The sequence below is a fragment of the Drosophila takahashii genome, chromosome 3L, assembly GCF_030179915.1.
Source record: "Drosophila takahashii strain IR98-3 E-12201 chromosome 3L, DtakHiC1v2, whole genome shotgun sequence".
In the NCBI taxonomy this organism is placed as follows: domain Eukaryota; kingdom Metazoa; phylum Arthropoda; class Insecta; order Diptera; family Drosophilidae; genus Drosophila; species Drosophila takahashii.
Window position 1 is genome coordinate 18,886,486 of NC_091680.1, and position 15,836 is coordinate 18,902,321.

The following is a 15,836-nucleotide window of genomic DNA, read 5'->3' on the forward strand; positions in this document are numbered from 1 at the left end:
AACCTTTTTATTACGGCTACCCGTAAATATTAACTGAAACTGGGGCGATAATACGGATTCCATTGTTTTTTACTCTTAAATATTAATAAAGCATACATTGCATTTTAAAATAATTAAATAAAAGTAGTCTTTGTTGCAGAGAATCATGTGAAATCTTTCTTTTTATCCGAATATTTTTTGTGGCAACACAAACAAGACTTCCGATATGCCCGAAACATATGCAATCCGAACATAAATACCCGTTAAATAAGGCAATGCATATGCATATCCATATATGTGTGAATAAATCCGATCGCCGCCCCTCGTTATGCCCACTTAAGTGCAATCATTTTTACGAACTATTGAAATACATTTCATCTGGCATGTGGACCTCGACCTGCACAACAACAGGCCAACAATCAAAGGCCACGTGCAGTGCGCAAAAAAAGAAAGCTAGCGAAGCGAAATTATTGATAATTCAATCGTCATTTTGATTGGCTTAAAGCCCGCGCCCGCCACTCGCACATTCAACTGTCAAAATCTTGGGCAAATAAAGCGGAAATGAATTTTCCGATTCCCGATTTCCGCCATGTTTGTCTTGGTTTTTCGATTCCTTTGTTTGGGCGGCATTTCATCTCCCTGTTATCCTCTCGACCTTTTTTTATTTTGCAGGTGGTTCAAGGAGGAGAACGAGCAACTGCTGCCACTGCAACTCAGCGAACGCATCACCATCGTATCCGCGGGGCTCCTCAAAATCACCAAGGTGCGTAGGTTACAGAGGCAAAATTTATACTCCGATTTAAAAATATTTATTTAAAATTGGTATATTATTTAGAAAAAATTTTAAAGGGACCTATCTTTGAATACTAAAATTAATTTATACTTAACTTTTATTGTATTTATATTTATTGTTATATTTACAAATATTTGTAATATATTAGTTCTGAAACTTTCAAAATAAGAAAGATAGATTTTTTTTATATTTTACCTAAGAAAGATCAATTAATTTCTGACCCTATTTAAGTCAAAGTTCTTAAACTTTGTGATAATTTAATAAGACCAGCTACAAATCAAATCTTCCCCTTATCTTTAATATCAAGTCCTTTGTGATATGCAAAAATCACCTGGAATTTTCACTTTGTACCCATAAAGGGCATTGTCAGACAGCCAAAAAGAGGGCAAAAGGGAGGATAGGAAACTCTGCTGATTGCCAATTGATTTCGTCCATTGCAGGCACGTCTCGAGGATAGTGGAAAATATTTGTGCTGGGTGAACAATACGGCGGGCGAGGAGACCATCCAAGTGTCGCTAACGGTGACAGGTGAGTGGTTCTGGGTTTCAGCGAGTGTGTGTCTACCGTGATGGTAGAAAAAAAGAGAAAAAGAAATGGGTACTCAAAACGCTCCTCCCACTTCCACAAACACAGCTCCCTTGACGGCACACCTGCAGCCACAGGTGCAGACGGTGGACGTCGATAAGGATGCGCAATTCCAATGCATTGTCTCTGGCCATCCGGTCCACGATGTCAACTGGCTGCACGACGGCAAACCCATACTCAGGGACAATCGTGTTGAGGTGAGCAGCCACTCTCATATCATCCATAATTTAATTGGCTATCAAACATATAAAAACCATCTTTATTTTGATTTTATTTTTGTTAAATTTTTTATAATATTGAAAATATCAGCTGAAAAGGTTTTTCAAAGATTATATCTCATACCATCCATAACGAAAGTGGCTATCAAGCTCTCTGATGGATTAACTTATAAAAATCATATTTATTTGATTTTATTTATATTAAAATTTTTTATAATATTGAAAATATAAGCTGAAATGGTTTTTAAAGCTTATATCTCATACCATCCATAATTTAAGTGGCCATCAAGCTTTATTTTGATTTTATTTCTATTAAACTTTTTTATAATACTGAAAATCAAAGATTAAATAAAGGGTTACTGATAATAATTTTCTATTGATCCCCAAAACAGATCCTCACCGATCCCCCTCGGCTGATTATCAAAAAAGTGCAAAAGGAGGATCCCGGCATGTACCAGTGCTTCGTGTCCAATGAATGGGAGCAGATCGAGTCCACCGCCGAGTTGCAGTTGGGCGGTGAGTGATGATTATGTTAGTGCCCGCCCACTTGGGCTAATAAATTGGCCATCCATCGTTATGGCCATTAATAACCACTTATGACCGCCCAAACACACACATACTCTCCCCCAACATTTCATCTCAATCAAAAGCGTAATTTCCTCCTCGAAGCCGGCGAATAACGACCGCAGACCACACAAATAAATGTTTGTCATAATTGCATTTCATTATTTTCTAATTTAGCAAATTGCTAACATTTTTCACCGACAACAAATCACAGAGGGGCAACAACAATGCGGAGCTGCCCATAAAACGCAGCGACGACGACGACTTAATTTTATTACTAGCACTAAAATTCTAGCCGCAGACACTAAACAGCGGGGCAGGAGCGTTGGTCCTAGGGGGTAGCTATCACGAATGGGGGAGCACATTGTATCGCTTAGCTGCCTGAGGGCATCAAACACACACACACACTCAATTGAAACCGGAGCAGGATGAATCAGTCCGCTTTGAGGGGTTTATGCGTGGCCCAAATACGATTAACGCAAATCTGGGATCATCAGTATTACGACGGGGAACAGATGTGAGCCGTTAAGTAGGGGTATTAACTCAAGTATAATGTCAAGTATTAAGTTGACAAAAACTCCTCGAATAGAATGTACCTTGTATTAAATGGGATTCAATAAAAATCATTCGTTTTGTATTTATTTTAGTTATTATTATTATTTATCTTTTAAGTTGTTTTAACATTAAATTTAACAATATTTAAAAATGCTATAATAGTTTATACAAATTCTATTTCTAAGGCCCCACATTTTTTTATCGACGCTCAAAGGGTTTTAAAATTGTGTGCCCTTTTTCCTCATATTTTTTTTATTTTTCTTTAAGAATTTATTTATTACCCGATTTCGCTACGAACCACAAATCTAAAATCCAAATCAGCCGTACAATAAACCACATGGAACGCTTCCTAATGCGAGGATAATCGGCTTTGTGTGTCTTTTATCTCGTTATCCCTTGCCGCATAAACATCACAGCAGACACATTCGCGCTTTGTCGCTTTGGCAACATTTTGTGATTTGCTTTTAGGCGCAAGCGGAAATTGATTTCGATATATTATTGGCATGCTTCGCACAAAAGAGGGAGAAGGGCAACAGGAAGTAGATCCCCCCACCGCCTTCTTTTTGCCGCTGGGTGTTAAAAGCAAACCCCCCGCCCCTCACTTGCCCGCAACCACCGAGAAAAGCGCCATTAAGCGGCCGGATATGGCAGCAATTGTGTCAACGGTGCAACAGTATTCGTGTGCCACACATATGTGTGTGTGCGAGAGCAAATAAATATGGCAGCTTATAACTGGGAATGCCAGAGTCGAAAAATCCAGCCACTGGGCCAGAGGAAATTGATACAATTTCCATCAGCTGGATAGCATTTGCTCGCTTGTCAAATGCATTTTCCGTTTGCCTTGGCTCAACATAAGCAATTGGCAAGGAAAAGCAATGAAGACTGAGCAAATGCTGTGCCAACGAAAAGTGCAAATCGTTTTGCTTTTGGCTTGCGAAATGTTTTAAAAAAGATTGTGAATTTCTTAACTAGGAAAATATTCAACCATAAGTTTGTGAGGAATGTGGAGAAAATATGAAAATATTGGATATATATTTTACAATTTCCAATCAAGAATAGTGAAATGTTCAATGAATTATTTTTTTAATTTTTATTTCTCGAGCATCCCTTACGACAAATATTTATTTTTTTCGACTGCTTGCAGTATAGAGAAGTTCCTTTGAATGCTATTTTAATGAAGATTTCCACACCCATTCATGTGCATAATTAAGAAGCAAGTCATCGATGCAATCATCTTTCTGCAATCAAAAAAGTAAAGTTGAGGCTGAAGAGGAAAAGACAGAATCTCAAATAGTGAAGCACACATGTGTAGCAGAGCCTTTTCAGCAGGCACTAATGAAAGACACAGACACACGTCCTTCCCTCTCTCCTTTCCACAGAAACCTCATCGTTTGAGCAAAGTTTTCAGCCCACTCACCACCCCGACTTTACCGTATACCGTTTAATGCTCATTTCAGATGCCTCGCCGGAACTGCTTTATTGGTTCTCCGAGCAGACGCTGCAGCCGGGACCCACGGTATCATTGAAGTGCGTGGCCACCGGAAATCCACTGCCTCAATTTACATGGTCCCTGGACGGATTTCCGGTGAGTTTAGCCGCCAAACTCGAAACTTGAGCTCAAGGCGGAAATGCAGGCAGTACTTCCGTTTCCGCCGTTGCACTTGCTCATAGTTAAGCCGCCATTGCAAAGCCCCCAATAATGCCGAGATATTTGTCACAGCCACTGTTATTACAGTAACATTCATCTCCATCTTCCAGAAAACACATAAATATTTTAAAAAGCGAAATTCAGTTGCCTTGCTAAAAAGAAAAGAAGAAAAAATCCTCCACCCAATCCCAATCCTTGTGATCCAAGTGCATACTTGGGATGCCCATCTTCTGCTTTGCTTTTCCTCTGCTCCACTCGAATTTTTTCGTTTCAAGAATTTCTTTTCTGCTGCCTTTTTTTTCCCCTTTTGCCTGGCTATATTTTCAAGGATTTGATTCGTTTATTTGCATAAATTTTCATTTTCCTTCGGAGACTCCCAGTTTCCTCTTTCCACTTTTCGGGGCACTGCAAATTTGATGCAATTTCAATCAATTCGATTTACATGAATTTTTCATTTCAACCCGAGCCTCTTCTCTTTACTAATTGGCCCACTCTGATAACGAATTCCCCTCTTTAGATACCAGACAGCTCGCGCTTTTTAGTGGGTCAATATGTTACCATCCACGACGATGTCATCAGCCACGTGAATATATCAAACGTCAAGGAGGAGGACGGCGGGGAGTACACCTGCACGGCCCAGAATGCAATTGGCAAGTGAGTAGCCGCATTTCCATAAATAAACCACACACTCGGAGAGCACTTTCCTATAGGGGTGGATCGGCTGGATTCGCTGGATAGGTTGGATATGCTGGATAGGCTCGCATAGGGGCATAAAAAGCATTTCCATGCTAAATCATAAATTTAGCCGTAGCATAGGAAAAAATAGATGGCTTGGGGCGAAAAACCGACACAATGGCCGGGCATTGTTTGCAGGCAGGGGAGCGGCATAAAATCCAAACAATTTGCTGAGGCAGCCAAGGCAAATCCCATCTAGAGATGGAATAGCTGTCAAAATATCAGGCACGAAAATATTAACTAAAAGTATATGATGTTAGAGAAATATATATTATTTTTAAAACATTTAAAATAATAATAATTTTGAGAATAAAATAAGAAGTAGATAGAAAGACAATCCAAATAGTAAATTTAATTATAGTTCAAAATATATTATTTTTTACAGACTTCTCAAGATGAAATATTCTCAAAAAAGCCTTATAATCTCAGGATTTTTAACTCAATATGTGAATTTTTCCCCTCACGAACCCATCTTCAGCCCAAAACTAAACGTCTGCCAATGTTTTATTTCCAGAGTCTCGCACAGTGCCAAAGTGAACATCTATGGATTGCCTTACATACGCGAAATGCCAAAAATAACAGGAATTTCTGGCTCTGATTTGATTGTTAAATGTCCCGTGGCTGGTTACCCCATCGATAAAATTCACTGGGAGCGAGGTGAGCCAAACATATAAGTATAAATATATATATTTCTGTGCCCATTTCGGATATGTGATGCGCTGCGATGTGTGCAATATATATTTGACTTATTTTTTGGTCATTCCGATATTTTGCTTTATGCTTATTTGCCTTTTGGCCAGTTGTTTGTTATTAAAAATGGTATGTTTGTTATTGCGCATATCAGTGAAAATTATTAAAACTACAAAATGAACGTTATTTTTTTGCCAAGCTGTTTTCTTTCGGTTTTAAGCGAAATAAAATTTAAATTCGAATGCCGCAGATTTTTTATATTATTTGTAATTATTATCTTTGCGCGTTTGCCTGTGTGCCAACATGCAATCGTGTTTATCGTAGCGAATGTGGCCGAAAAGAAATTTAATAATCATAAATATATGAGTCAAGGTCCGGAAAAAGAAATTGCGAGTTCTCATTTGAGGTGGATAAATATTTAAATATTAAATATTAAGTTGACACTTCTGCTGAAATGCAGCTCAATGTATTTTCTTAAAATATTGTAGAATACCACAGAGGAGCATTTATTACCATTTACCTGCAAGAAATGAAGAAAATAAATTGAAAATATATAGAAATTCAAAGAAAGCAGCAGGACAATAAACATTTTTGCATTTCCCCCAGCTGCATCAATAAATCCATTTCTATTTTTCTTATTTCTTAATCAAAAAGCTCTTAAAAAAGTTGTCCCCTTGTGCTGGTGTATGCAAATAAATTAAGCTAGCCAAAAAAATAAAAAGTAGTAGTAGAGACACCGAATGCTATATGGCCAGTCATAAATCGCATAACTTTGTTTTATGTGAGCAGCCAAATTAATTGCCAACCTCTTTCCGCTTTCTCCCCTTTCTCCCGCTTTTCTTTTTTCTTATTTCTCTCGGTGTGGTGGTATAAAAACCAAAAAAAAATAAAGATGGCCAAACGCTGCCCATAAATCGCAGGCAGCGTGCCTACAACAATGGCACCTTAATTATCGAGCAACTGCAGCGCCTCGAGGATGCGGGAACCTACACGTGCATGGCCCAAAATAAGCAGAAGCAAACTTCGCGGCGGAACGTGGAGATCCAAGTGCTGGGTGAGTGTGTGTTTTTTGCCAATATTTAAAATTAGAAGTAGAGGCTGCAGAAAGCTGCTACAGCTACAATGAAACTATTCCAATTAGAGTGGCGAACGAAACTATGCAGCCGCAACAGCAAAAGCAAAAGCAACTATTTTCCCAGTTAATGCACATGCAGGCGGTGCTGGTGGGCGGTTAAGGGTTGGTTACTGGGCGGTTAGTGGGCGGTTAGTGGGCCCGGCAGACCCACAATGAAGTCATTGACTTTTGTGTTCTGTCTGCGGCAACTCCGCCTCCTCATCCCACTGCCTCCCTCCCACTCACTCTTTATAATAATTCACTCGGCAGCTGTTGCTAAGCCGCAGCTGCATTGATGCGAGGGCCACGCCCACAATTGGCACTACCATACTACCGCCCCCCACAGTCCTTACATCCTTGATTATATCGGGCTCACTGGGTTTTGTGCTCAAGCCAAATGCCATGGCAATTGTTAGCCGGTTTCGCGACACTCAACGTTTTTCTGCCCGCCAAATGTTTTCGGTTTACGATTTACGGTTTATAGTTTGTGTTTCATGTTTTATGGCTTCCTTTCGATTCGCAGTGCCTCCGAAAATTATGCCCATCCAGGCGATGACGAACATGCTCCGCGAGGGAATGCGCGCGGCCATTTCCTGCCAGATCCTCGAGGGCGACCTGCCAGTCAGCTTTCGCTGGGAACGCAACGGAAAACCACTGATCGGCACTGGGTGAGCTCTCTATGATGTGTATTTTAAATATTTTAGTTGGAAAAAATTTAGAAAACAATTTATTAGGGGTGGGTTTTTGAAGTCACTTTTAAATGTAAAAATAAGTGTCTGAAAGTATGCAAAAATATATTTTTAATCCAAAAGTGATATAAATTCATACAGGAAGACGACTATCACTTAACTCACTGCATACTTTTAGACACATATTAAAAAGTTATTTCCAAAACGTAGACATTTCTATTTTTTCAAGTAGAGATTGAGTTGAGATCTCGATATTTAATTTACGTTTTACCTTCAAAGCATCGATATTATCAAATCGTTATCTATTTTAAAGGCAACGATTTCTAGCGAATTTTTAAATTGTTTTATTTTACATTCAAAACCTTGTAAACATATTTGCAAAAATATAATATTTGCAATTACATTGTTTACAAAAATACAAATTTTTGGGAAATGGAAGAAATGAAATCCAGCTCTTATTAAACTCTTTTAAATTCCCATTTTTCTTTAATAGCAATGAGGTGTTCCGCCGCCTGGACGAGTACTCGGCCAGTTTGGTCATCGAGCACATATCCTCCGATCATTCTGGGAACTACACCTGCATAGCGAGCAATGTGGCGGGCACCGAGCGATTTACCGTGCCGCTTACGGTAAACGTGCCACCCAAGTGGATCCTGGAGCCAAAGGACTCGAGTGCCCAGGCGGGTGCGGACGTCCTGCTGCACTGCCAGTCGTCGGGATATCCCACGCCGGCCATCACCTGGAAAAAGGCCATCGGACCGATGCCAGGCGAGTACAAGGACTTCCTCTACGAGCCCACCGTGCAGCTCTTTCCCAACGGAACGATTTTCTTTAAGAAAATCAGCAAGGAGTCGCAAGGACACTTTCTGTGCGAAGCCAAAAATAATATTGGCTCCGGCGTCAGCAAGGTCATCTTCCTCAAAGTTAATGGTGAGGCTTTCTTTGCGAATTTTTAACACCAAAGTATCCCAAAATATTATTCAATTTCGAAAGAGAACCTAAAAATTGTTTTGCTTCACAATTGCATAAAATAATTATTCATAACTCCTAATATTTAATTACTTTACTTTTAAAATTGCCACAATTAAATTAAAGCTAATGCCACGTGCCACGCCCCTTTTCTTACTCCTCAGTGCCCGCCCACTTTCAGACGAAGACGAAACAGATTTCGGTGGCCAAGGGCAAGCAGGTCCATGTGCAGTGCAACGTTCAGGGCGACAATCCCATCGACTTCAAATGGAAAATCCAGTCAACGCAACAGTATCTCGACGAATCGCTGGATTCCCGGTAAGAGTGCCCCCCTTTCAGGACCTCGCCCATCCTTGGATGTCTGCGAGTCTGGCGAAATCAATTCCAAGTCGATTGCAAACAACAAATTGGTTTTAATTAAAGGAGTTCTGTCTGAGCTCGGTGCTCGGATTTCGGTTTGAGTTCTGGGTTCTCAGTTCTGAGTTCTGGGGGAATGGATACCAGCACTTGGCCAAAGCCAAACTCAATTTTCACCAGGCAATGAGTTCCGAGTCTCCCTTTCTGTGTCTGCCTCATATTTTCGCAATGAGAATTCTCATATTCCAGACTCTAATCAATGGCTTTCTGTAGCTTTTCGTAATGGCTAGGCACTTGAAAAAATTGCTATAAAATAAATACTAAATTAAAGTAAAGAGGATCTTAATCCATAAAAGATTTAACAAATAATAAATCAGACCCACCAAAAAATATTATATATTAAAATACATTACAGAGGATTTAATTCTCAAACAGATATTAAATTTAAAAGAGCTAAAGGAGGAAATAATTATCTAGATGTAGATGGTATTTGCCAACTAAGAGAACAACTCAGACAGAGGAATATAGGTCAAGCAATAACTGTAATTAAAAGTTTTTAAGTAGTGCTTCTAATAATCCAAGTTTTAAGTTTTTTTTCGTAATATCCTCCCCCGAGAAACCGCACAATGCAGGCAAAGAAAACTTGGGCCTGCAGTTGCCATTTAGAAATGCCATTTCCCTGGCCTTATAGTTGAGTTGCAGTTCCATTTTAGTGCCCACTTGTGTCCTTGTGTATTTGTATATCGTAAGTGTTTTAATGTATATGTATTTCCGGCTTTCTCTTTTCTTCCGGCCCACACCACCACCACTACAAACACCACCCACCTGCCTTTGGTTCGGCAAACAACTGAATATGCACATGCGTTTTATTTATTTATGCCATTTGCACACGCACACCAATGCCACGTGTGTGACTGTGCGTATCTGTGTGTGCATTTCGGACTCGTACGTCTTCGTCTTTGTCAACAAAACTACAACTGGCACACCAACAACAACAACGACAATAACAACAACACCAACGTGGAAAACATTGTTATAAAATTGCATTGCATCGCTCACGTTGCGCAAACACGCATCCACATCCACGTATCCGTATCTGCATCTCCATCTGCATCTGTATCTGTATCTGCATGTGTGTTTTCGGCTACCGTGTCTCTTAAATGCATTTACTTGCATATAAATCACACGGCACACTCGCACACACACACAGCTACACAATAAGAGATCAAGTGCTCGACGACGGCATGGTCTCCGAATTGGGCATTTCGCACACATATCGCCAGGATACGGGCATTTATATCTGTCAGGCGAGCAATGCATTCGGACAGGTAAGTTGCAAGGCTGACACTTTTGTGTGGCACACGACACCGTTGCGAATCGCTGATATTATTATGTATCGGCCTGACTTAAATCAAACTGTCGTTGGACTAATGGAATTGGGCCGAGCTCTAGTTCATTTCGATCGGGAGTTGCCAAGCAGCCAGCTCTATGAGAGCGATAAATCACTGTGCTGCACAGGGAGAAAATTCGTTTCATATCTGATAGATGTAATCTCAAAATTCATAGAATTTATAACTATAATATCTACCAATATTTATTAATTTTTATAAATAATCAAGTATTTTTCAAGCTTTTTTCTTTCCACTAAAGGCGATTTGTTCTTTAAAATTAGAGAAAATAAAAATATTTCAATTGAAGTAAATTAAAATCAATTTAAATGTTCTTCAAAAATATATATAATTTTCCAATGGTTGTATTACGAGCTTTGTAATGAATTTAATTTATAAAAGTAGAGAAAGTGCGTAATTTCTTTGCGTGTACACAATCTATAAGTTCGCCTGCCAACCTGCAGCACGCACAACTCACACAGTGTCAGAAAAGTTTTGCCCCCAGCCCCGTCCGTCTGCAAGTTGGCCCAAAATCCCGCTCTCCGCTCATCAACCGCTGTTAACCCTAATTTATGGCAATTTGAATGAGACTCGAACACCAGCTGCAGCTGGCTGCCTGTCATGACTTTCACTGGGCGCAAATGAACTCTTAATGCGCCAACTCGGCCCCAGTCCATCCCCATTACCATCACCATCACCACTATCATCATCATCATCACCATCATCGTAGTCGTCAACCGAATAGCTAAGCGAATCTGACACAAAAACATTCGATTTTTGGCAGGACGAGATGTCCATCCAGCTCATCGTGCAGGAGGTGCCCGAGCAGCCGAAGAACCTTCGCATCAACTCGCAGCAGTCGCGCAGCCTGCAGCTCACCTGGAGCCAACCCTTTGCTGGGAATAGTCCCATTGAGGAGTACCACATCTACTACAAACAGATATCAGGTGAGAAAGATGGGATTAAAGTAGTTTACCTAAAGGAGCGTTACTCATCGTAGTAATTAATAAGTTTCTTCATTAAAATTTAAAATATGTGATGGTCTTAAGTAATTGAAATCATAAATAACTTAACAATTTGCAACATAATAAACCAGATTCCACTAAATTATGAATTAGTTCAAATATTACGTATCCGCCTAGTTAATGCCAACGATAGATATTGCGTATCCGCCTAGTGGACACTTTTAAATTTAAAGAGCATTAACTTGAGTTCTTTTTATAAGACATGATATTATAGAATTAAATATAAAATGGATATAAAGCACGACTAATTTTGATATAAGCATTTGATCTTACAAATTGTATTACACAAATTAAATTAAAATATTAAAATTCAAATAAAAAATTGTTAACTAAATACTACCGATATCTGATAACTGTAATACACAAATAATTAGATTTTTTCTCTCCCACAGATATTTGGCAGAACTCGGAGCACCTAACCATTGCTGGAGCCCAGACTGTGATCAACATCCAGCAGCTGCGTCCGGCGAAGGCCTATCACATTCGGATGTCGGCGGAGAACAAGCTGGGTGCCTCCGAGTTCTCCGAGGTGGTGCAGGTGACCACGCTGGAGGAGGTGCCCTCCGGACCGCCACTAGCCGTTCGAGCTGAGCCCAAGAGCTCCACCGAGATCTTCGTGACCTGGGATGCTCCGGAAAGGGATCACTGGAACGGCATCCTGCTTGGCTACTACGTGGGCTACCAAATGTCGCTGACGCCCGAGGACAAAGAGGTGAATCCCACGCAGGGCTTCAGCTTCAAGACCGTCGAGGTGCGATCCCATTTCGGCGGCGAAACGGTGCTGGCCAACCTCAACAAGTTCACCCAGTACCACGTGATCGTCCAGGCCTACACCAGCCAGGGCAGCGGACCGCCCAGCAAGGAGATTGCCGTGCAAACAATGGAGGATGGTAAGGGTTGAGGGGTATAGGGGTGTTGCGGTAGAGGGAGGGGGAGGGAGATGTAGACGGAGGCACCTGGCTCTCACTGATTACATTGCTAATTGCCCGTTCACGAAATCTCCCTACCGCGAATGGTTGCCCTGCAAACTGACTTTGGGAAGAAGTCTGGGTATGCACAGAGAACAAATTTACCAAGTGCAAAAGATCTTTACAAATAAATATATTTTAAATTTAATATTTACAAAAAAATTAATTTTTTTCAAATATTGAGTTCACAAATATTAATATTATTCAAATATTAAGTTCACAAATATTTCTGTAACAATTCATTGAACCAAATTAAGAATACACTTTTTTTTAATTTTTAAAACAATTGTTAAACTTATTTAAGGATTGTTGAAAAAATAACTTTACTTATAAAAACTCCTGGACAATTACTAACATTTTCGATTCTCTTCCCCCTAAATTCAATATAATTTCTCAACCTAAAAATTATGGGTGAAGAGAATTTTCTGTATAACATTTTCCTTTTCCCTTTTCATCTTTCTCTGCTGCAGTTCCCTCATCCCCGCCTGAATCGCCGCAGTGCGATGTCCTAGGCTCCACATCGATTTACATCACCTGGTCCCCGCCGGACATTGACGGCCAAAATGGAAAAATCAAGGGCTACAAAGTGTTTTACATATCGGTGGACGAGCTGTATGGTAAGTCCTTTGTGCCTCCCAAAACCCCAGATACTTTCGAGAAATAATCCTGGGGGTCTTGATTTAAGATGCCATTTAATAAACATTAAATTTGTAACTTTAAAAGATTTTACATAAGTTAATTAAAAAAGTATTACTGTTACTTTTAATTGTAATAAACACTCCTTAAATATTTGTAATAAATTCTTTTGAGTCTGAGCTTCCATTAAGGAATGTACATTGCGCAATTTAACAACTCATTACCCGGATTCCTCGGTCCCTTTCAATTACTGCAGTTGCATTGGCATTTATGCCATACCAGCGATGGTCAATTACCACGCTGGAATGTGTCCAGAATGTTGTCGACCGAAACACGCCGACCGACCGACGGTTGGGCAACTTATTTTTGAAATTTATGGCACTCGCAAATTAATTAGCCCACTTCATGGTCCTCATATTTCCAATCAGTGCTAATTGTTCTCGTCTCTCTTTCTTTCTTCCTGCTGCTGCTCCTGCTCCTGCTACTCCTTCTCCTGGTATTGCTGCACTGCCTCGGTTACACGTGCTCAGAAACCGATCCGGAGGTTGTCAAGTCAACAAATCAATACGTCACCATCGAGAATCTGCGCAAATACACCAACTACACGGTCTGGGTTTTGGCTTACACCAAAGTAGGCGATGGCATGAAAACCAAACCGTTTTATTGCCGCACCCACGAGGATGGTAAGTGGCATTCGGTTCAATGAACGCAAACGAGGTGCGGCACACCCCCAATCCCATCCAGTCATCCTACCATCCAACCCATCCTACCCATTCCCGAATCCTCGCCAGCCACCTCGATTCGTTGTCGTTGCCGCGCTGGCAATTTCCATGCAACACCCTTCCGCTGATATATACATTTATTCATATAACATACATATTTATATATATACACGTGCATTTATTTTTGCAATCGCAATTGTGGAATGCAGTGCCCTCCGCCCCGCAGGCCATTAAGGCGATACCCGCGTCGAGCTCGAAAATCATTATATCCTGGCTGCCGCCCGACCTGCCCAACGGTGACATTGTAAGTCTATTTTTGGATGGCTTTGGGGGATATTTTTGGATTGGTCAGGGAAGACGACTGGTCAAGGTCAGCCTTATCAGATGGTTAAAGAAATATTTATGATATAAATTTCCTATGGATTTTAAGGTTAAATAAGGGAAATGCAATAAATGAGTAATAACTTGGGTTATCTCAAGATTCCAGTAAAAATTTTCAAAAACTTTTACCTGAAGTTAGGTTTTGAAAAAAGGTTTTGATGTGAAGAAAACTGTGTAGGATATATCCCAATACTTTTTAGGTTGTTTTCTGTTTGTGGCTACAAAATCTTAAATTTTTAAAATATAAATACAAGTTTTTAGAAAATTATGGTACATCAAAAATATGTTTTTGATAATTAATGAAATTTATTTTAAGTTTTCAACTTCTTTTTTAAGATGTTATCATAAGAAAGAAATATGTGGCTATAAAATCTTATATTTTTAAAATATAAATACAAGTGTTTAGAAAATTGTGGTATTTCAAAAATATGTTTTGATAAAGAATTTAATTCATTTTAAGTTTCCGACTTCCTTGCTATTATAATAAAGAAGTATTGGATATAAATTTAGATCCACTTATTATATTATCTTTAAAATAATCACTTTTCTTAGAAATGGAGAAAAGTATCATATATTAATTAGTAAATGTTGCATCCTAACTCTACCCCTTTTTTCCTCCCCCAGACGGGCTACACCTTCTATATGTCCATGCTGGAGGGTGGCCGCGAGGAGGGCACCCACAAGCGTCTGCTGGGACCCTTTGTGGAGATGCACGAGACGGTGCGCACCCAGGAGTCGGCCACGTACCAGTTCTGGCTGACGGCCTCCACCAAGATGGGCGAGGGCGAGAAGACGCAGGTGGTCACGGTGCCGCCGAACAACAAGGTACCCGCCCGGATCGTCTCCTTCAGCCAGCGCATAGTGACGCCCTGGAAGGAGCACCTGGAGCTGCCGTGCCGCAAGGTGGGGGCTCCTGCTCCGGTTACCATTTGGCGCCAGGATGGCCACAATATGGAGACGAGTGCCCGCAAGACGATAGCCAAGAATGGCACGCTCTACATGAAGGAGTGCCAGGCCAGCGATGCCGGCAACTACACCTGCAGTGTGGAGAACACCTGGGGCAAGGACGAGATCGTCTACAACATTGTGGTGAAGGTGCCACCCGAGGCACCCAATCTCACGGTGATAAATGCCTACACGGACAGCCTGCTGCTGGAGTGGATGGACAACAGCCATGGCGGCAGTCCCATCCTGGGCTATGTGATCAACTACAAGCGGGACAATGGCGACTGGGAGGAGCTGCAGGTGGACTCCAAGACCACCTCGCATCTGCTGACCAACCTGTGGTGTGGAACTCGCTATCAGTTGTATATCACCGCCTACAACAAGATTGGAACTGGTTTGCCCTGCGACATAGTCAACTCCTATACGAAGGGTAATCCTCCCGTGCAGCCGAAGCACTCCCAGATGATCACCAATAACTCGACGAGCGTCACCTGCTGGCTGGATTCCTGGGGCGATGGTGGTTGCGGCATCCTGTACTTCATGATCGAGTCGCGGGTCTATGGAAGATCCTCATGGGCGGTGGTCTCCAATCACATTCCGCCCACGGAAAGGATTTACACGGTGAGCGATCTGGTGCCCGGTACGAAGTATCAACTGAAGGTCACGGCCCACAATAATGCCGGTTCCACAACGGCTATATACAACTTTACCACGCTGTCTACTCAGGGAGGTGGGTTCTTTAATGTAATAATCAGGGACCGTAATTAATCGTTACTTGAGATTTTTAATTTAAAAATGCTACTGTTATTATAAGTTATTATTATTCTTGCCAACAAATCTGAAAAGCAAATAAACTGTTATTTGTTCATATCTAT

The 15,836-nt window shown here is 40.8% G+C and overlaps 1 protein-coding gene across 1 annotated transcript in view; it reads left to right on the top strand.

Annotated features, from left to right (window-relative positions):
- The window catches only part of Dscam4 (Down syndrome cell adhesion molecule 4), a 45,875-nt gene that overhangs the window by 27,972 nt on the left and 2,067 nt on the right, over nt 1-15,836 (top strand). Inside the window, exons 9-26 of the mRNA XM_070215677.1 lie at nt 652-742; nt 1,213-1,300; nt 1,406-1,554; nt 1,968-2,091; nt 4,152-4,279; nt 4,860-4,996; nt 5,592-5,734; nt 6,660-6,821; nt 7,405-7,549; nt 8,064-8,500; nt 8,704-8,857; nt 10,107-10,224; nt 11,069-11,231; nt 11,702-12,199; nt 12,748-12,894; nt 13,444-13,596; nt 13,845-13,939; nt 14,641-15,691. Of these exons, the coding sequence (XP_070071778.1) occupies nt 652-742; nt 1,213-1,300; nt 1,406-1,554; nt 1,968-2,091; nt 4,152-4,279; nt 4,860-4,996; nt 5,592-5,734; nt 6,660-6,821; nt 7,405-7,549; nt 8,064-8,500; nt 8,704-8,857; nt 10,107-10,224; nt 11,069-11,231; nt 11,702-12,199; nt 12,748-12,894; nt 13,444-13,596; nt 13,845-13,939; nt 14,641-15,691 (3,983 nt within the window). The remainder of the gene's footprint in view (nt 1-651; nt 743-1,212; nt 1,301-1,405; nt 1,555-1,967; nt 2,092-4,151; nt 4,280-4,859; nt 4,997-5,591; nt 5,735-6,659; nt 6,822-7,404; nt 7,550-8,063; nt 8,501-8,703; nt 8,858-10,106; nt 10,225-11,068; nt 11,232-11,701; nt 12,200-12,747; nt 12,895-13,443; nt 13,597-13,844; nt 13,940-14,640; nt 15,692-15,836) is intronic.